The sequence below is a fragment of the Hyaena hyaena genome, unplaced genomic scaffold (assembly GCF_003009895.1).
Source record: "Hyaena hyaena isolate Hyena2069 unplaced genomic scaffold, ASM300989v1 scaffold_16, whole genome shotgun sequence".
NCBI classification, from domain to species: Eukaryota; Metazoa; Chordata; class Mammalia; order Carnivora; family Hyaenidae; genus Hyaena; species Hyaena hyaena.
In genome coordinates, this window is record NW_024080650.1 from 585848 (window position 1) to 606892 (window position 21045).

Consider the following 21045-nt stretch of genomic DNA (forward strand, 5'->3'; position numbering starts at 1 on the left):
GTGGGCAAACACATTTCCTCTGATTCCCCCCCTTGGGATCTCAGACTTTACTGGGCTGTGGATGTGAGCACTGGGTTCCACAAGGCACTTAATGGCTTTTCCAAAGTACTTTCAACTCTGTTTCCCCCATAAGCCTATTAGGCCTATAGATTTTAGAATCTGGAGAAGTAACTCTATAGTATCTCATTCAAAAACACAAAATAGGGGTGCCTACTTGGCTCAGGCGGTGGAGCACGTGACCTCTTGGTCTCAAGGTTTTGAGTTTAGGCCCTAAGTTGGGTGGACAGATTACTTAAACATAAAATTGTTAAAAAATAGGGGTGCCTGGGTGGCTTAGTCGGTTAAGCGTCCGACTTTCGCTTAGGTCATGATCTCGCGGTTCGTGGGTTCGAGCCCCGCGTCGGGCTCTGTGCTGACTGCCGGCTCAGAGCCTGGAGCCTGTTTCAGAGTCTGTGACTCCCTCTCTCTCTGACCCTCCCCTGCTCACACTGTCTCTCTCTCTCTCTGTCTCTCTCCTAGAAATAAATAAAACATTTAAAAAAATTTTTTAAAAATTGTTAAAAAATAAAAACACAAAATAGAAACAGCCACTCCCTTGAACTCCTTCCTCCAGGTACCATCCAGTCACCAGAGTGATCTCTGGTGCTCTGTCTCCACGCCCTCTCCCTACTTCTCTTCAACCCCCCTCCCCTCCACTCAGACTGCCCCAGCTCTCTTGCCTGGCCCTCCTCCCTCTCCCCAGCAGTACCCGGCACTATCCATCCCTCCTTTCCCCTCTTCCTCCTCTGACCTAGTTCTCAGTGTGGGCCTGCCTGGATCTTTGGATCTCTCCCTGGGGCTCTCTACCAGCCACAGATTTCATGACTCCTGTCATTGTGTTCCTGACTTCAACAGGTCACAACTTACTTACTCCTTCCCCCCAAGCTGGATGGCTGATAGGCAATTCTGAGGAAATCCAGGCTAAATGGAACCACCAAGGCCACCAGCCACCTGGCTGCTCTGGACCTGGGAGTCGCCCTGGTGCATCCACATCTGATCCATGCGCAAATTTTGTGGGGTTTGCCTTCAGGACGGAGCACAGTTCTGCCCACTGTTCCCTCCAGCCTGGTCCACCATCTAGCCTCTTACTTGCCCCCACCCCCATCCATTCTCCACCAACAGTGGCTTCTCATGGGTTTTAGAAAAACAAACAAATCAATACAGCAGTCTCCGGCTGTGGCCTAGGGGAGCAGGGATGTGGGGTAGAGGGTGCTACGCAGCCTGGCCCCTGCCTATCTCCCACCTCATCCTGTGCCTCCTGTCCCGAGGAGCGCTGCTCCAGCCACGGTGGCTGCCAGCTGTTTCTCCAACACAACCAACCCTCCAGCCGAGGCCGAGGCCGATCGTCTGGGTGCCTGGAAGGTGTGTCTGCCGCCCTTACCGCTTCTCATTCCATCCTCAGCGGGCCCTTCCCGGCTCACACGGTGTCTAGTCGTTCCTGTCTTTTCCTTACAGTCCCCCCTGGCCCCTAACTGCAGCATGGCCTCAGCTGCCTAAGAGCAAGGCTGTGTGTCTGTGACCAGCACAGCACCCAGAGTAGTAGTGCTCATCAAGCTGACGTGATTGCTGTCTCCACATACCGTTTCCAGAGGCGTTCAAGCCAGGGAAGCCCTCCGTCCTCCACTCCCACTGTTTTCCAGCTGCACCTAATGGGGGGGCCCAGCCGGATACCCCGATTCCCCCAGACTCCCTTCCTCTCGCCCTGCCCCAAACTCCTCAGTCAGCACCAAGTCTTCTTTTTTTTTTTTTTTTTTTTTTTAAGTGTTTATTCAGTTTTTTGAGAGACAGCTCGTGCGTGAGTGAGCAGGGGAGGGGCAGAGACTGCGGGACAGAGGACTGAAGCAGGCTCTGTGCCAGCAGAGAGGCCGACGCGGGGTTCGAGCTTGGGAACCGTAAGACCACGACCTGAGGTGAAGTTGGACACTTAAGCACTGAGCCACCCAGAGGCGGCCCGGCACTTAGTCCTTTGCTTTCAACTTCTGGTCTGCCCTGTCCAGTCCCTCTGCCTTCCCATCCCTCGGTCTCCTGGCAAGTGTGGCTTTTTGGACACCTTGCAGCTGTCAGGCTTCCCTCCAGTCACTGGGGTTTTACAAGCCTCTTGGGGCTCCTGCTGCCTTGACCAGTCTTCCCAGACCCTCACAGCCCTTCTCCGGTTGTAGCTGTACAGCCCCTTCTGGTCCTGGGAGGGGAAATGCTGTTCCCACATTATCCCTCTGGTGATGCTGGTGGGTTGGGGGAGAGAACATGGCCTCCACTGATCCTCCTCTCCTGGGGCACATGTCCAAGCCCCCAAAGGTGGGTGTGAGAAGGCCCTCTGGTGCCCCACTAACACAGCACCGAGCCCTCTCCCAGTTCTATCTATCCATACGGAAAGATCCAGGCTCCTCCGAGGGCAGGCAGGAGGGGAAGAAGCCCTGTGGAGGGCCGACAATGACCTGCTCCCCTTAAGGGACCATTTCTTTGTGGGTTCCCACCGCGCCCCCCGCCCCCCCGCCGTCAACCCACAGTCAGAATCTAAAGGTTGAAATGGAGGCTTTTTAGCTAGAAAATTCCATGAAGGTTTGGTTATCAAATCATCTTTCCTCTTCCTGTTGTCCTTGTTTTGCTATTATTTGTACATTCATCCAGGCATGAAGCTTCTGAGTAAATATGTGAAGTTTCTTAAACATCTGAAGGAAGCCGTGTGAGGGAAAAAAGTTAAACTTCTTTATGGATATGGTAAAAGCAGGAGTAATTGTAGGATAAACGGACATAGATTCACATTTTATTTGGTTCGCACTTTTAAAAAACAGATTTATAGTCATAAATGTGACATAAAATTTATTGACACTGAAAACTTTTTTTTTCCACCAGATTATTTTGGCTGGTCACTTTAGCAATGCAGAAGCCTGGGAACAACAGGAATAATTTGTGGATGAATTTATTTTTATCCAAATCTTTGGATAATAAAGCAACAAAGTTTTGGGGATTGTCTCACATTAGGTTTTTTTCCACTCTGGTTTTTTTCCATTTCTACCTGGAGGTCACCCCTTTGCTCTTGTCTAATTAGTCATTTTGCCTTGTCCATTGTCCCTTCGAAATCATTCTCCAGTTAGTCCTCTTCTCGTCTCCAGCACTGTGGAGCAGCCATCCACCCCCACACTATATGGTCTTTTTTTTAAATCTTTATTAATGTTTTTAATTTATTTGAGAGAGACAGCATGAATAGGGGAGGGGCAGAGAGAGAGGGAGACACAGAACCTGAAACAGGCTCCAGGCTCTGAGCTGTCAGCACAGAGCCCGACACGGGGCTCGAACCCACGAACCGTGAGATCATGACCTGAGCCGAAGTCAGACGCCCAACCAACTGAACCACCCAGGCGCCCCTGATCTTTCTTATTAGGGGGAAAAAGATCTCAAAACAGGCTCCCACGGAACACTGGTGCCCCTGGGTGCACTGAGGCACTAGAGAGCCAAATAATGGTGGCCTTTTCTCTCAGTCTGTAGGCGAAATGGTCCTCAAATAATAGAATGTTTTCAATTAAAAAAAATGTTTTTCCCTTGGGCAAAAATCACTATCACCACAAAAGAACAACTTTGTGCTTGCTGTCTCTTGTAATAGAAAGGACTAGCATAAAGCAGAATTTAAAAAATCAACGATGTATCTGATTTTAACAGAAAAGCTCAGAAAACGGCATAGACCATGCTGGTCTAGGGGAGGAAGCCCTGTTTTGGGTGACTGAGATTCCCCCCCCCCGCCGCCCCCCCGCCATAGGCCTGATACCAGGGTGCTTTTGGAAGTGCACAGTGACCCTTGGCCAAGACAGTCAGAATATTCCTGACCATTGTGACTGGTTCAGGGACGGGAATGTGACCCCAGACTTTGCTGCCGCCTCTGGAGGAAGGTGGCATACAGGAAGCTTAGCACCGGGGGAGAGGAAGGCCAAGTGTGGAGAGGGCTCTGGTGACATCTGAGTGCCTAGGTACAACTTGAAGATGGTACCACCCTAGACTCCTCTTATAGCAACCAAGCCATTCCCTTTGGGCTGGAAGTGGGGCATACTGTCAGGTTTCCTTGGGTCACGACTTTCCTAGACTGTATGATAGAAATGAACACATGATTATTTCTCTGTAATGTTCAGTAGCCCTGAAACCCTTCTGCTCTGTCAAGTCTGCCCTCAGCTTTCCGTAGACCGACCGCCCTACTGGGCACTCCAGCTGGGGACAGGTCCCCTTTCTGGCCCCAGGCTTCCTGGCCTCTAGGACTTTCTGGCTCTCAAAGATCGTCCCACACAGGAGCCCTGTGATATATCCTGTCTCTCCCATCTCTCTGACAATTGTGGATTGTCAATTGTCAAGCCCCGGTGGTTTCCTGGGAACTGCAAGCACAGGAGCTTCATCAAGGTTCAAATCTGGCCCTACCGGATGGGGTGGTGTGAGACTCTGGGGGGAGGGACTGTGAGGGAGGCGATACTTCTGTGCCCCCTCACATGCAGTTTTGCTTTGGTTTGTACATGACTAATTGAGCACACAGAACCTCCAAACCCAAGACCATCTTCCCCACCATCTGAGGGAGGCTGCCCCCTCGCCCTTGGGCTCCATCTTCCCAGTGGCTCACTTCCCTTGCCCTGAGGCTCCTGCCTTGAGTGGGACAGAAAGCAGGGTCTCTGTGGAAGCATGGCGCCTCGGCAATGAGCTCCTGCCTTGCAATGACAGCAGCCCTGCGCCAGCCAGGCCCGCCCCCCTCTGCCACACACAGGAAGCAGCACTGGTGACCCTTCCACTAGAGCTGTGGGCCTTTGGGTGGCTTCCTCCTTGGAGCGTGTGGCTCCCAGGCCTGCTCTGTGGGGCAGTGTCGGAGAGGGATCTCCGACGGGCCAGGAGCCAGGGCAGGGGCTCTGCTCCTTGGGCACGTGGCCGGGTCTCAGTGGTTCCCATTTATAAAATGGAACCGAGGGCCACACATGGGGCTTTGGCCAGGGCTACATGGCCAACAAGCTTTGTAAAGAACCCGGGCTGAAGTGGGGAGTAGGGCCACGAACCCACACCTGAGCCCCGCTGTCCGGGACGAGTGAGAGCGCGCCGGCGATGGGCTTCTCCCAGGCCACACGAGGGTGGGGGTGGGGACGGGATGGCTTTTCTCTGGAGTCCTGGGAGTCCTGAAAGCGCCCACCCGCACGAAAGTGGTCTCCTCATGAAACTTACTCTCTGTGGGCCCTCTGGGATCTGGGGATGGGACTGTGCACCCAAGGACTCCTCCCCAGCTGCCCCCGCAAAGCGCATCCCCAAGAGGCCCCAAGAGAATGCCCTCCGCCTTGTCCCACGGGGCAGACCTTCTCAACCTCCCCCCACCCGCACCCCCGGGGGTGAGGCCACAGTGACAGGCAACTGCGCCAGGTCTTGCTTGTTCAGTGAGTTTATTGGTCCTTAGCATGACATCTCAGTTACCAAGGTAAATTCACAAGACACGACTGCAGGTAAAAACATGTAAAATAATATAAAAATAAATTGAAGGCTACTTTTATATATTTACTGAATTAAGTAGTGTAATAAATACTATAAGCAAAAAGCTTCAATCACACAATTCAGTTTCACTGAAGTTACAGTAGTGTTTGTAAATATGAGTTTTAAAATTTAAGTTACAAATATTAAAGCACTGAAAAACTAGTATAAAAGTGAATTTTGGCACGTAAGTGAGCTCTTCTGTCATTAGTATTCGACAACCTGGGACAATGAGGAAGCCTTTTCTCACCTACTTTTTGAGGTACAACTATCCAACGAGGCCAGCAACACGCTGGAATACTTAATAGTTTACAATCTTTGAGTTAACTTTTCCCTTTTGAGAAGCCCAAAGAGCAACCCAGAGCTTATTACTGTGCAAAAATTCTCCAAAATCCTAATAGAATTTAGGAGGGAACTTTTTCTTGCGACCCGTGGGGCCCTGTGTCTGGCCTCGGGTCGGAGAGCCCTCCTGGGCTCGGGCAGGCCGACTGGACGCCTTGCCAGCAGCCCCTTCCTAGAGTGATCCCTTTTCTCCAATTTCTGCCTCCTTCCAATTAAAGGAAAAATCCCACATCAAAACGTAAAATAACCCATAACTTCAGCGACTTTAACATGATCACACTCACTCTGGGTGGTATAAAACTGAAGCTGCTAATAGGAAAGTTGGCAAGAAGCATGTAAGCCCCTGGAGGACTTCTGTCTGTCCCTAAGAAACCTACTACATCTGATGTCCCTGCTGGGTCCCCCGCATCCACTCCTAAGGCCAAAATCTACAGCACAGTGTCATTGCCCTTCCTCTGGAGAAAGCCTAAGACCCTGTCCCTGCATCTGGAGCACCCAGAGCAATCAAGTGGAACTTCAGCTTCACAGTCAGAACCCAGAGTCGCCTGGCAGGTTCCAGAAGGGGCAGTGTGGGGGAGGAGGCATCCCCCCTGCCTCAGTCCTCAAAAAGCTCACACAGCTAGTGTGCCTCTTCACCAGGGCACAGCAAGTGTGCCGCAAGGAATGCCCTTTCGCCAATGTGCCCCTTCACACTCCCGAGCGGGCTGAGGAGTGTCAACGGAGGCCTCAGCCAGTTCTGCCTTTTTGGCTTTGGAACTTCTTAACATTTTGACTTTTTTCAATCACAGTTTCATATTCAAGTTGAGGTAATCACAGTTTTCCCTCTAACAGCAGAGGAACTGGGACAGTGGGGCAAGTTGGTGAGAGAGCATTTCTGTGGACAATGGTCAGAAATCAAGACCACCACGTAGCACAGCCCCACGCAGTGGGAAGACCCGCTGTTACCAGCGGGATCCGAACCCTCTTTAAAAACTCTTGTGCAGCAGCCAGGAAATGGCTCGAGCTCCTCAATGTGGAGCTTTCATTTGTAAGTTCACAGCAACCCACCTGGAATAAATGGCCCATGGTCCCCCCACCCCACCCACCCCACCTCTCCCTTTTCTAAGGCTGCTCAAGTTTGAGTTTTTAAAAAGAGCTCGGTAGAGCTAAAAGAAGCTACAGTAACTCATTGCTATTTCATCAATTGCACTTAAGATCTATGTTATTGATTCTGAAGCAGAGGCAGGTCCATTGTGGACCCCAGCCTCTGGCCAACCAGAAGTGAGGCGCTCCCTGACTTGGACTCCACATATGGGCCCTTGTCACCACCAGCTTTGGGAGCTGGGACTGGAGCACATAGGATTTTTCAGAAGGCTTTCTTCATGCAAGAGTTCTTATTCAGTGGTATTTGGAGTTTTGTTCATTTGGCTTCGGATTATTATTTTTTTTCTAATACAAGTACATTTTACTGACAAGCCCTTAATACTTGCTTTGCTACTTGCATGGAGGCCTCTGACTGACCACATGTGCTCCATCCTTTCTCTGTCTCTCCTCTGGGCCAGGGGCCTTTATCAAAGCCCCTATACATTACTGGAAACTTTGCTGGTTTCGTCTATGTGCTTCTTCCTAAGGCATGCAAAAATAAATTGTGGAATTCAGAAAGCATTTACAATCTAGGTAGCTGAGGTGCTGAAGTCCTAACAGACATCACCCAAATATCAGTGCCTGTGACCGCCCCCCTCCCCCATACTAATTCTGGAAGTCAGGCATGGGATGCATTTGTAAAGGCCCTCTGCTTTATGGTCCAGCTGAAAACACAGCAACTGGAAGGAATTCTAAATTGCATATTGGAATTCTTTGAAACTCCTGGCCCTCAGGAGCCAAACAAGTCCAGGGCCAGCAACGATGCTTGGAGATCTATTTCCTGAAGTTTGTGGGTGAAAACCAGGCCTTCCTTGGCATGGCCGAGGAGAGGGCTAGGTCTGGAGAGTGAGCCCCCTTCGGTGATGATCCACAAGCGATCAGAGCGCTGCGGCTACGACAAAGCAGTTGCATGCGGGACGCTCCTCTCAAAAGTGAGGCAAAGCGTCGGCAAGGGGGCTGAGGCAGCAGGTTTGCTCTTGCCCCTGAATGAGGCAGACTAGAGGGATACCATGAGGGGAGCCGAACACCAGCCTCCAGGGAAACTGCTTGCCAATTCAAAAGCCTAGAACTGGCATGCTTCTGGAAAGCAAACATGCCTTTCCCCTCAGTGTAGTCTGTAAGGGACATCCACTTATCTTAGAACAAACCTCTGATCTCAGCCCAAGCTGCTGGCTCTGTGGGCTGGGCTTGGGGAGAGCTTGGGCTGCTCCCCCCAGGACTGGGCCCAGGGCCAGGGCCAGCAGGGCCAGCTCCTTCAATGCGAGTGGCCTAAGCAGGAAGGCAGGCACTCCACTGGGGACAGGGCTTTTCCGGGGCAGTGTGTGAGGCCTGAGGCCTGTGGTGGCTTGGTCCCCCAGGCACGGCCACAGTCTGGGCATCCCAACAGCTCCTTCGTGTAACCCAAATGCTTCTCCCCACCGTCACAGTGCCTCAGCAGCCCACAGGAGATACTGTTACCAGAGACCCAGAGGTTTTGCACTACCAGCCCCCCACACAGGGCAGGGCAGTCCCTATCTGCTCCTCATCCATGAGGACCCCCCACCCCCCCTCAGTGGTGCAGGTGATGCTCTTCAGCGCTGTATAGAGAGTAAAGACAACATGCACTCAAGCCAGCACACAAAGGCCAAGGAGAACAAAGTCAGCCCCTTTGAGGAGGGGCCTCTGGGAGAGCTGAGGTTAAGTAACCCCAATTCTAAACGTCTACCTCCAGGGTGGACGTTTTGCAGGACGTACGGCACAGACTTCCCCTAGGGCCTTTGCTCAAAGAGGTCGTGATACTCCTGCTGCTCCAGCTCCCGGTTATACTTCTCGATTTCCCGGTTGGCTTCTTCCACATAGTCATTCATGAACTGGTCCATGACTGGCATCTCATTAAGGAAGAGAGCCCTGAGCCTGGAGGACAAGGGAGCCTGTCCCAGCCCAGAGGGACCTGTGGGCAGGTGAGGTGGGGGACACTGAGGGGGTAAGCGCCCAGCCCACACAAAGGGTACGTGAGTCTTTGATATACTGGAAGCACCAGAGCTGGAAAAGGGACCGAGGTTGGTAAGGTTCCTTCATGAGGTCCTAGAGCTGAGCCTTTCTGCTTCCATGAGCAGTCAGGACTCCGTCTACCTTCTCACAGATTAACTACTGCAGTCACATCTCTTCTCCAACTTGTAAATTAGGACCCTTGATGATCACAGAAGTCAGGATGTCACCACTGCTACATTTAAACTACAACCCACAGCTGCCTCGGCAATCACTGAACGAAGGGCAAATTAATTTTAATGACAGTAAAAGGCCACCATGAAAAGCCTGCCTCTGTGGCTGGCTGTGTGTTTTCAGAGCCCAGCCGCCTCCAGGCGTCGCTGTGTTGGCCCTGACACCCTCTTTACGGTCAGGCTTCCACATGCCCCCAGCGCTACTGCCCCAGAGTCTAAGGATACGTGGGTGAAAATCAGTCTTGTCACCGAAGAAATTGACAAACTGGGTGCCATTGTAGAAGTAGCCTGCGGGCAGGGGGTCCAGGTGGCGTTTCACCTACAGGAAACAAGAGTCTTGTTAAAATTATCTGACCACTTTCTATCATTTCTTATTCATTAAAACAAATAAACAACCCTATTTCCCTAGCAAGATAGCCTACTCTGCCCCATGGAAGGCTAGACATGCCAGGGGATTAACACTTCCCCTCAGCAGTCCTCAAATAGTGACTGACAGAGGTGCCCCAGCTCTCAGGGAGAAACTCTGGGAGGTCCTCGTGGGATTAAGCTCCACTAGTCCTCAGTGGTACTGGTTTGATAACATGGCCTTTTTAGATGCCTCCACTTCTACTTCTTCTTCTTTTTAAGTTGAATTTACTTTTTTTGAGAGGGAGTGCGAGTAGGGAAGGGGCAGAGAGAAAATCCCAAGCAGGCCCCACATGGTCAGTGTGGAGCCTGATGCAAGGCTCAAGCTCATGAACTGCAAGTTCATGACCTGAGCCAAAACCAAGAGTCAGACGCTTAACTGACTGAGGTCACCCAGGCACCCCTAGTTGTCTCCCCTTCTTTCTCTCCCTTACTTTCCCACTTGCCTGCTGGTGACTCCTAAGAATCACTTCCAGAATAAGCTACCTGCACTCAAATCCATGCTCAAGGTCTGCTTCTGGGGGAACACTACAAGGACTACCTTGTTAGGTACCCATGGTGTCTTCCCTAGAAGCAGCCAGGGTTGCCAAGAACAGGGGCTGGATGGCCTGAGGACTCCTCAAGTCCAAAGCAAGGGCTCCTCTCCCATCCACTCATTACCAGAAGCCTGTTCTGGGGTCTGGGCTCTGTGTCCCTTTTAGCCTTTGTCCCCAAGCCCCTCAGGAAAAGGTCCCCTCAGCCTCTCGTGCTGGTCCCATGATTCCACCACCTGTCTATCAGCAGCTTCTGGATCTAGACAGTTTTTCCTGGGCCCCTGTTGTTTTAACTGTGGTTTATCTAGCATGGAGGGATGGGAGGAGAAAAGGACTCTGCGGCAGCTTCAACAGTGTGACAAAACAGGGCTCCAAGTCACCCCTTCCTCCTACAGGCACTGCTTCTTGATCTCATGCCCAGGTCACATCAAAGGTCATGTGGTACCCTCTTTCTCTTCCAGGCTACAAGGCTGGATGGCCAGAGGTCTCTCTTTACCCAGGTCCCTCTGCGGCCTGAGAGAAGCACTACATCCAGCATGCCCTACAAACAGTGTCCTCACTCTGGGGGTCCGAAAGGATGGAGCTGTGCCAGCCCAGAGGGACAGCCTTGGACTCACGTGGATGTTCCTGATCTCCTGCTGGGTCAGCATCCCCCTGGTCTTCAGGGCTTTCCTCTGGGGCTTCTGTGCAGAAATGAAGGAAGGGAGGGGTCAGGTCCCAAAAGAACTGATGGAGTACATGGGCAGGTGAGGGCTCCGGGAGCCAGTTATGGGACTAAGATCCCAGCAGCAGGGAAAGCACAAGCACGGTCATGGCCTGGACGCAATATCCTGGCTGTGTGCTCAAGGACACCACCCTTCTGACACAGAACCTGTGAGCCAGGGGAAGCAAGCAGCAGAGGAAACACTGGTACTTTGCAAAGAGGCACATTCCTGTCTCTGTGGATGCTCAACTCTAAGCCCCACCAGTGACAGACATGCGGACAAAGGGACAACATGAGGTCCCCTAGTCAAGCACACGTTTTTCTGAGAAAGATACAGCCTATAGGCAGCCATTCCTCAGTATAAAAGACAGGTTCCAACTAAGCATCTGCAAAGGAGCCAAGGCCCAGCCAACTCCATTTCCAGGGTTCTAAGTCAGGCTAAGCCCCTGAGGCTGTGCTAAGAGGCTTAGTCCCCATAGCCTGCATCATATTAGAGGATTTTAAATCCAGTCTGAGTCTTCTTTTTCTTTGCAGTACTGGGCTAAAGATGCCTGTGTGCCTCTATGGGCAAGTGTCCTCTTCCCTCGCACCTGTTTCCAAGGCCCTGGGCTCACTGCTATCGATACTTGGAAGTCTTGGCTTGCAAAGAGCTGTAAGCATATCTTTATTTCTCTTTTCTAGAGAGAGAACCCAAGTTTAAAAGGATTCTGGGCTGAGAACACAGGACGGCCCCTGAATTAGGTTCAGCTAAGAAAAGACATTTTGAGTTTGAGTTTAGCTGGCCAGGCTGATCCAAGATCCACATGGAATGGTCAGGTTTCACCCAGGCCCTAGGTAAGCCACCTAATAACTGCAGTTTGCCTTGGCAGTAGAATTAGAAATGGTTGTAAGACCAGGTCTGCCTTGAGGTTCCCTGGGTGGCTTCCTCCCAATTACAGAGCATCCCTGAAAGTGATGGCTGAGCCCGTGAAGGGTGGATCAGGAGGGAGGCCATGGAAGGGTTTCTACCCCAAGGCCAGGAGCAGCTCTGAGGTGTGCTGGTCACATCTGTGCCCGGTGTGTCTGGGCTTTGGAAACCACCTGCTTAGCTGACTGCCGCAGCCAGTCCTTGATGCTTTCTTCCTTCAGGGAGCAGCCAATGAACACGAGGTAGCTCTCCTGCTGCCCGCTGCTGTCCTGAGGTGTGCTTCGGGAGTCGGGTGGTGGCGAGGGTCCCTCTAAAACTGGGACGATGCTCAGGGAATTGGCCAGAGTGTTGTGGCAGACCTCCATGGTCCTCTCTGAGTCTGCAGGGAGAACACACATAGGCTCTGAGCCCCAAAAGGATAAAGCTACACTAAGATTATAATAATACAGATGGCTGGGGACAGATTCCTGTGACACTCAGGAGGACGAACTGATTGGTGGCAAGTTAGAAAGCATGAAATAAGAGAGGGAGGAGCAATGTCAGTTTCTGGCTTGGCTGATTTGGTAACCGGGTGGAAACCACTAACCCAGAAGGGGACTACAAAAGGAGAGCTCTTTCGGTTTCAGCAGAGCCCTTAGAGGCCAAGGGAGGAGGGTGTGTCAACCAACACACAAGTGCTGCAGGAAGGTCACATGATAGGAAAAGGAAAGACGGGATTGGGTTTACAGACCAAGAAGCTGGGAGTTAGTAGCGGTGACACAAGAAAAGGGCAATGTCCCACTAAAAAAGCAGGATGAAAAAGGGATCCAGAACAAAGAGAGGTTAACCTTGAACAAGAAAGGGGTCAAGAGAGGGTCTAAATAAAGAAAAGAAGGTGAGAAGGAAGGTGGAAGCATTATGACCTCTGAAGCAGGTGAGGAGCTATCTGTCGGAGCCTGAGGGAAGTGGGCTTGAGTAAGGGGCCAAAGTTTCAGATTCTGTAACATAAATTAGGCCAAAAGTATGGGTTAAGGACCTTAAGAGATTCTTTACATAGGTGATATCATCTCATTATTCCATCTGAACCCAGACGGCCCCATGCTTACAACTCTCAGTGGCTCCTTATGGCAGACACTGATGGTTGCCTGCCCAGCCTCCCCTCTTTCTCCAGTACCAATTCCTGTGGGTGATGGGTCCTGGAAGGCACAGCAGCTCAATCCTGGCCAATGAGAGAAGTCTACTGAGGAACTGGCAGGAGGTGCTTCAGTAAAAGCTGTCTGTATTGATAGAGCCACCCACAGGAAGAGCCTCTCTTATTGGTCGGATGTTGTGTCTGGGTGTGACGCCTAGACCTGCAGCACTACCTGGCAACAAGGAGGGGTGGGAACCTGACACAGCAAGACTGGAAGAACACACATTACCTATGTCCTCGGTGGCCTTGCTGTGCTGCTTGACCTCTTGACTTCTTATTATGTAGCTAACACCTGCTAGTTGAGCTGGGGCTTTCTGTTGTAACAACTAAAACACCCTAACAGACATTCCTGCTGGGTCCCAGCCACAGCGAACCTTTTTTGGTTCCAGAAATGTGCCTTTTTTGCTTGGTTCCAAAGCACATGCTGTGCCTTTTCCCTGGAATATTCTCCCCTTTCTCAATGTTGACTAACTTCCCTGACCACCAGCCAGGATGGACAGACTTCAGGTCACGAGGGCTCCAGAGTTCTAAGGCTGTTAAACAGGCCTAGTGGACAGAAGGGAGGAGAAGGTAGGCTGAAGGCTTGAAGACTCTGGCAGAAATGGACGTGGAGCTGGACAGCTCAGCACTGAGGCAACTCCTGGTGACAGGTCTAGGAGGCTGTGGATGGCTTGAAAGGGGTGTGTGAATCTCTGAAACAAGGAAGTCAAAGAGCTGTGAGGAGAGGCTCTAGGCAGAACATCCGGAGGATGACAGAATACATCATCCACTGTGGAGCAGAACCTGCAGAAAGGTGGGGGGACTAGAAGACTACTGGTGTCAGGCCCACACGGGAGGGTTTTTCAGAGTCTGAGAGGCATCTGTGCTCTGCAGAGCACCAGCAGAAACTATGAACCCACATCATGAGACGGAAGCATTCTACAGTGGAGGACTCCCAAATCCAACTCCCCAGTTACCTGAAAACTTCACTTTGCCCAGGATGTGGTAGATGTTTCCAGAGAAGGGACTTGGCTTGATGGAAGACTGAATTGCTGGTGGAAGAAGAGGACAGGGCTGTTACCCACTTTGGGGCAGAGGCCAAGTTCAGGATACACAGCTGGGAGAGTTAGGGACTGGGAAGGATCTCCACTTGAGGGGCCAGGGCTTATAGCTTCTCTCTCCCTACCAACCTCCCCAGTGGTTCTGCCACTCTTCCCAGGGGTGGGGTACTCCCAGGTCCTCAAATCCCTCTGCCTGTTTTCAGACCCCAATGGTGAGGAGAAAAGACAACACACATAATACTAAAACGGTGCCAGGAAGCAGGGACAACTCTGGCTACTAGGGTCTGGGACATGTCCTAACCAAGGCTTACCTTTACATTTGGCCACGAAGCGAGTCTTCTCCAAAGGACGACCAAACCATACGCAGATCTGAACCATTAGTGGAAAGACTGATCCAGCATCAAATTTACCTTCATACCTTAAAAGGTTTAAAAAATTGTTAAGTGCAAGTAATTGGGGCTTTGAGTGTTAATATATACTACTCCATGATGAACTTCTTTTGAGTTCCTTCTTATGTGCCATTTTATGTATAAAACACTTGTTTTAAATATGTATATATCTTTTTCATCTTGCAATTGGGAAGCATGGCTTCCCATTAGAGCAGGGAGACCTTCCCATTAGAGCAGGGAGGTCTCATCTCTGTAGACTAGTAGTTCCCTGAAGCCAAAGACCCCATCTACCTTTGAAGTCTACCAATATGCCACCAAGATTGGGGATCCTCCCTGGCACCCCTGGAGCTCTTCCTCAGAGCTCCTTAACTATATCCTACCCTTGTTGAGGGCAACTTAACAGACAATGCATTTGGATGTGTACATTCCCTGGAAAGAACTAAAGGACTGGGGCATCTCTGATCTATTTTCTGAGTTGAATTCAGCAGACATAATGCCAACCGCAGACTTGTTAAGAACATGCTATATTCAAGGCATCTGGCTGGCTCAGTCAATGGAGCATGTGACTCTTGAACTCAAGGTGTGAGTTCAAGCTCCACATTGGGTGTAGGGACTGCTTAAAGACAAAAAAACCCCTTTATAAAATGTAAAAAAAGGACATGCCACATACAGAGCATTAAAAAAGTTTAAGTTTTTATTATGAAAAATTTAAAACATATGCAAAGACAGTGCAATAAACCTCCATTACCCAGCTTCTAAAGTTATGGAATTGTCATTCCTTCTGTTGAATTATTTCCTTGAGATGAATCCCTATGATGGACTCAATCCAGGAAAGGGTGTAACCATCTCCTGGGTTATAATTTATACCACTCCCAGCAGCACATGAGTGTTTCAGTTTCACAATTTCCCCAGCAATGATTCTTACATATATTTTTGGTTAAATATAATAGATGTCAATAAGAACAACAGTGAGGCATCATTTTACATTTCTGAATATTACTAAAATGGAATTCTGTTACCATGGCTGCCATTTATACTTGCTCTAAAGTGAACTAGAACCTACATGGACTAGGTTACTTTTCTTCAATATCAAAATAAGCTTCTCAAATATATTAACCCTTTGCCACATATGATGCAAACATGTTCTTCCAGTCTATTATATTTTATTAGTTTCCTTTGCTTTAAAATAGTACTACAGGGGCACCTGGGTGTCTCAGTTGGTTAAGCATCCAACTTTGGCTCAGGTCATGATCTTATGGTTAATGAGTTTGAGCCCTGAATTGGGCTCTCTGCTGTCAATTCAAAGCCTGCTTTGGGTCCTCTGTCCCCCGCTCTCTCTACCCCTCCCTAACTCATGCTACCTTTCTCTCAAAAATAAACAAGCATTAACAACTTTTATAAAAATAAAACACTACAGATTTGAATTTTATATCATATGTATTGTTGAAAGTATCCTACTTTGTGCTTTATTTAAAGTAAGATGGTGGCATAACATTTTTGTAATATTGTCATGTTCTCTTTGCCCTGGCCCCATCCAAACAAGTCATGGGAGACCATGGGCCTCTCTGGCTTCTTTGTTCAGAGACTCAATCCGTAGGGAAATTCGGAGGGGCCAAGGGAAGAGAACAGATATTCTCCCAGACTAGAAATAGCCTAGGGGAGATATGGGCAGGGTCAATAAGTACAGACAGGGTTGTGGGAGGGGGATGGCTGAGAATCTGCACAGCACAGAGTTGAGCATATCCTAGAACTAAAGCCTACTCCCTCTGAGGTGGTGGCCCTGACCCACTGAGGAAGGGGGAATATATACAGAGATGTACAGGAGTCTGATGGCCGCCATCCTGTTAAAAGACTGAATTATCTGGGGTGCCTGGATGGCTCAGTCGGTTGAGCTTCCAACTTTAGCTCAGGTCATGATCTCACGGTTTGTGGGTTTGAGGCCCGCATCGGGCTTTGTGCTGATAGCTTGCTCAGAGCCTGGAGCCTGCTTCGGATTCTGCATCTCTTTCTCTCTCTGCCCCTCCCCTGTTTGCTCTGTCTCAATAATAAATAAATGTAAAAAAAAAAAAAAAAAAAAAGACTGAATTATCTGATTCCTAGGAAGGGACTCAGAAGGGGGAGGAGCTGAAGGGTAATTTTGAGGTCCCTGCATTGCTGATTCTCTACAAGGACTGATCTCCCTGATAAAGGGAAGGCTTCAGGCTCTAGGTTCACAGTGCCTTTTTTTTTTTTTTTACATTTTTTAAAGATGTTTATTTTTGAGAGAGAGAGAGAGGTAGAGACACAGAATCTGAAGCAGGCTCCAGGCTGTCAGCACAGAGCCCAACATGGGGTCATGAACTACAAGATCATGACCTAAGCTTAAGTTGGACGCTTAACTGACTGAGCTACCCAGGCACCCCCACAAAGCCTTCTAATGAACCCTTTATACCTGGCTTTCTCCTGGATCACTCTGTCTCCCTGTACCTGGAGCTAGGTTCATGTGTACAATTCCCAGAATGCGTCACCATGGATTAGAGAATGGATGCTTCCCTAGGCACTAAGAAAAAGCAGGAATTTCAGCATCAGTCCTAGAGGTTTGGCAGGAAAAGGATCAGTAGCTACCATCACCAGAGAGGAGGGTTTCACCTCAGAAGCTGAGAAGCTCCATCTGTTTCTTTTTAGCTAGGATGGAACTGTCATGTTCAGGCATAAGGAATGATCCACTTGCCCGCTGTTTAAGCAAGTATGATGTAGCTCAAATCAGACATTCTTTCTAAGAATATGCCTGAAAGCCTTCAGTTTCACATATTGGACTTTTTTTTTTTTTTTTTTTAAATGTTTTATTTATTTCTAGGAGAGAGAGAGAGAGAGAGACAGCGTGAGCAGGGGAGGGTCAGAGAGAAAGGGAGTCACAGACTCGGAAACAGGATCCAGGCTCTGAGCTGGCAGTCAGCACAGAGCCCGACACGGGGCTCGAACCCACGAACCGCGAGATCATGACCTAAGCGAAAGTCGGACGCTTAACCGACTAAGCCACCCAGGCGCCCCTTGGACTTTTTTTTAAGTTTATTTATTTTGAGAGAGAGAGAGAGAGAGAGAGAGCGTGAGCGCACGCAGGAGAGGGGCAGAAAGAGAGGGAGAGAATCCCAAGCAAGGACCCATGCTGGCTGTCAGCACAGAGCCCAACATGGGGCTTGAACCCACAAACTGAGATCATGACCTGAGCAGAAACCAAGAGTCAGATGCTGACTGAGCCACCCAGATGCTCCTGGACTTGTCTGTTTTAACAGCACAGCACAATCATTTTCTTGCTAGTATTACAAGATACTGGTGAAGCAAGGGGTGGTGTGGAGGATGTAGAGAGGTGTCTGGGCAAAGTGAGTAAGGATAACAAAGGTAATCCAAATCCACACTAGAGAATACTTTTGGTCAAGCTTTAGTTCCTGTCTTGCCCTGTACCTTGGACAGAGCGGAGCCCAGCTACCCATTCTATACAGGGGCAGGCGCAGCATGATGGTTGCGTGTACGGGCTCTGGAGCCGCACAATGTGGGTCTGAAACCCAGCCCACTTACTGGCTGTATGAATTTGAACACACATTTAACCTCTTGCTGCCTCACTTTCTTTGTCCTTAAAATGTGGAAAATAATGCAGCCACCTCACAGGCTTGGTTTGAGGTTTCATGCAATAACAGGCAGAGCTTTTAGGGGAGCACTGTCCAACAGAACTTCCTGTGATGATGCAAATATTCTGGATCTGCACTGCTCCACGTGGTAGCTGCTAGCCACAGGTAGCTACTGAGTACTTGAAATATGGCTTAGGACTGAGAGTTTGAATTTTACATTTTATTTAATTTTTATTAATTTACATTTTACTAAATAGCCAAATGTGGCTGGTGGCTACTGTCCTGGAGAGCTTAGAACAATGTGTAGCACACAGTGAGTGCTCAAGTGATGTTGGCACTAGTGTGACTACAGCGCCCTTGGCACTCTTTCCTTAAAAAAGGGAGGGGAGGTTCCCAGGCTGGGAGGCTGCCAGGAGAGAATAAACAGCCCTTCGGCCACAACAGCAGGGAACCTACCTGTCAGGTGGGACCCCTAGAGGACTGACTGTATTCTCAGGAACGACTCTCTCAACTGGGAAGGCTGTCACTCCTTGGTTCTGTGCCAGTCAAGTCACCCTCACTAGAGGCTAGAGGAGACAAAGGACACCGTGTGCTTGGTGCCCACGGGGCCACTCCTTAAGTCTCAACATCCAGCAAGGCCTCCAGGTTGGAGCACTGGGCTCCCGGCAAGACCGGCAGCTGCTGGCACATGGCAGGCCGTCCCAGCTGTCCCCACTGTCACCTTCACAGAACACTTGACATTTCACTTTTTTTTTCTGTAAATATATCATTATGTTTACAAAGAAATCTTAGCAACTTTTCAATGAGGATACTTGCCAGCCAGGGTACATTAAGTATCGAGATCGTAGCATTTGAGGACTTGAAAAACTATTTTCTGAGAGAATCAGATCAATGTCTTCATTCCTTTGAAAACATACAGAAAAGCCCAGGTTAATTAGGATGATCAATCTTAATCTGCCATTTTGCTTCCTCCCCTTTGTCTTCACAGACACACAAGCACATATACATATGTTTATTTCTGTTACTTAACACTTAAAACCTTCAGTACACCTCTCCTAGGAACAAGGACATTTTCTCTTTCAGAAGCACAATACTATTCTCACAGCCACAGAATTTAATACTGTGGACCAGCAGCATTAGTATCACCCAGAAGCTCATTAGACACAAAATCCCAGGTCCCACTCCATACCCGCTGAATCAGAACTCTGATTTTAAGATTCCTAAGAGACCTATACGCAGATTAAAGGTGGAGAAGTACTGATCTAATCCATTTTCAAATTTTCCCTTTTTTGCAGGAGAGGAGACCCAAGATCCATACCAATCAAAGGCTGCTCACTGAATTTACAATCTTTATTTTCCTTTAATCTGGAATAATTCTAACTTTTTTGTTTTTTCTCACAGAGTAGACATTTTTGAAGAGTACATGCCAGCTGTCTTGTGTACCACAATCTGGATTTGTCTGGCTGTTTCCTTATGATTAGAATCAGTTAAACATTTTTGGTAAGATTAATACTCAGGTGATGTTGTATCCTTCCCAGTGCATCACATGAAGGAAGCACATGATGTCAATCTGTGCACTTAATGGTCTTGTTAAGTTTAATCATTTAGTTAATGTCGTGTCTGCTACCTCTCTCCACTGTGAAGGCACTTTCCCTTCCCTGTAAGCAGTAAGTAGTCCGTGGAGTGATACTTTGAGAGCAGTTAATATCCTTTTCATCAACAACTTGTCACCCACCTGCTCTTGGTATCCAATGATTCTTGCCTAAATCAAGTGTTAAAGTAGCTGTTACAGAACGGTGACTTTCTAGTTCTATAAATCCTTATTAATGTTAAAAGAGATTTACTGTCCTGCCCCTCCCATTTTTTAGAGATTCATTTTATTCCATGTGCTATAATCCACTATTACATTTGTTTTCTCTTATGCTCCAGTTGTCCCAGTTTGGTTAGAGAGAGAGCTTCTTGAGCTAGCTCTTCATCCTTTTGGCACATCTCTACTAATCTTTGAGTATCTCCTTGCCTTTTTTTTTTTTTTAATGTTGTTTTAAATGTTTATTTTTGAGACAGGGAGAGAGACAGAGTGCAAGTGGGGGAGGGGCAGAGAGAGATGGGGACAAAGAATCTGAAGCAGGCCCCAAGCTCTGAGCCGTCAGCACAGAACCTGACGCGGGGCTCAAACTCACAAACCGCGAGATCATGACCTGAGCCGAAGTCGGACGCTTAACCGACTGAGCCACCCAGGCGCCTCGTTTTTTTTTTTTTTTTTTTTTTTTTAGCACAAAATGTACCAGGTTCACCTTGTACTTTCCTTGGCCTAGACCTGTAATCAGCCAATTCTCCAAGGAGTCCTGATACCTTTTATTGGGAACTGGCATATAGAAATGAGGATCTAGAGGTAGGGGTATTTATTCTACTCTGGTATTAGTATTTCTGGTCCCTTTCAATAGGAAGAACTAGAAAATATGCACTTTTTATTGAAATACTAAACTTACACCGACTCCATTCGCAGGGTCTCTCTTCACTTTTTCCACTTCATATTTATTATCTTCCCTACCTAACAAGTGTTGTTGTTTGAAATCAGGGTTCCAATATTTGTTTATTTAAAAAAAATTTTTTTTTTACAAATAGTTTATTGTCAAGTTGGTTGCCATGTAACACCCAGTGCTCAACCCCACAAGTGCCCTCCCCCCACACCCATCAGTTCTCAGTTTGTTCTCAGTATTCAAGAGTCTTTCATGGTTTGCCTCTCTCCCTCTCCCCCACCATTTCCCCCCTTCTTCTCCCCCTTGGTCCTCAGTTAAGTTCCTCCTAATCCTCCTATACGTGCAATCATATGGTATTTGTCTTTCTCTGCCTGACTTATTTCGCTCAGCATAACACCCTCAAGGTCCATCCATGTTGCTACACATGGCCAGATTTCATTGTTTCTCATTGCCATGTAGTATTCCATGGTATAGATAAACCACATCTTCTTGATCCATTCGTCCGTTGATGGACACTTAGGGTCTTTCCATGTTTTGGCTATTGTGGAGAGTGCTGCTATGAACATTGGGGTACATGTGCCCCTATGCATCAGCACTCCTGTATCCCCTGGGTAAATTCCTAGCAGT

At 48.8% G+C, this 21045-nt stretch overlaps 1 protein-coding gene across 2 annotated transcripts in view; it reads right to left on the reverse strand.

Moving 5' to 3' along the window:
- Positions 1-5416: 5416 nt before the first annotated feature.
- DNAAF9 (dynein axonemal assembly factor 9) overlaps positions 5417-21045 on the reverse strand; it is a 136435-nt gene continuing 120806 nt past the window's right edge. For both annotated transcript variants that reach the window (XM_039224527.1, XM_039224519.1), the window contains exons 31-37: positions 18755-18841; positions 14256-14362; positions 13861-13935; positions 11907-12112; positions 10741-10806; positions 9411-9504; positions 5417-8845 (exon numbers count right to left, since the gene is read on the reverse strand). In XM_039224527.1, coding sequence (XP_039080458.1) covers positions 8733-8845; positions 9411-9504; positions 10741-10806; positions 11907-12112; positions 13861-13935; positions 14256-14362; positions 18755-18841 — 748 coding nt within the window. In that variant the 3' untranslated portion in view covers positions 5417-8732. The remainder of the gene's footprint in view (positions 8846-9410; positions 9505-10740; positions 10807-11906; positions 12113-13860; positions 13936-14255; positions 14363-18754; positions 18842-21045) is intronic.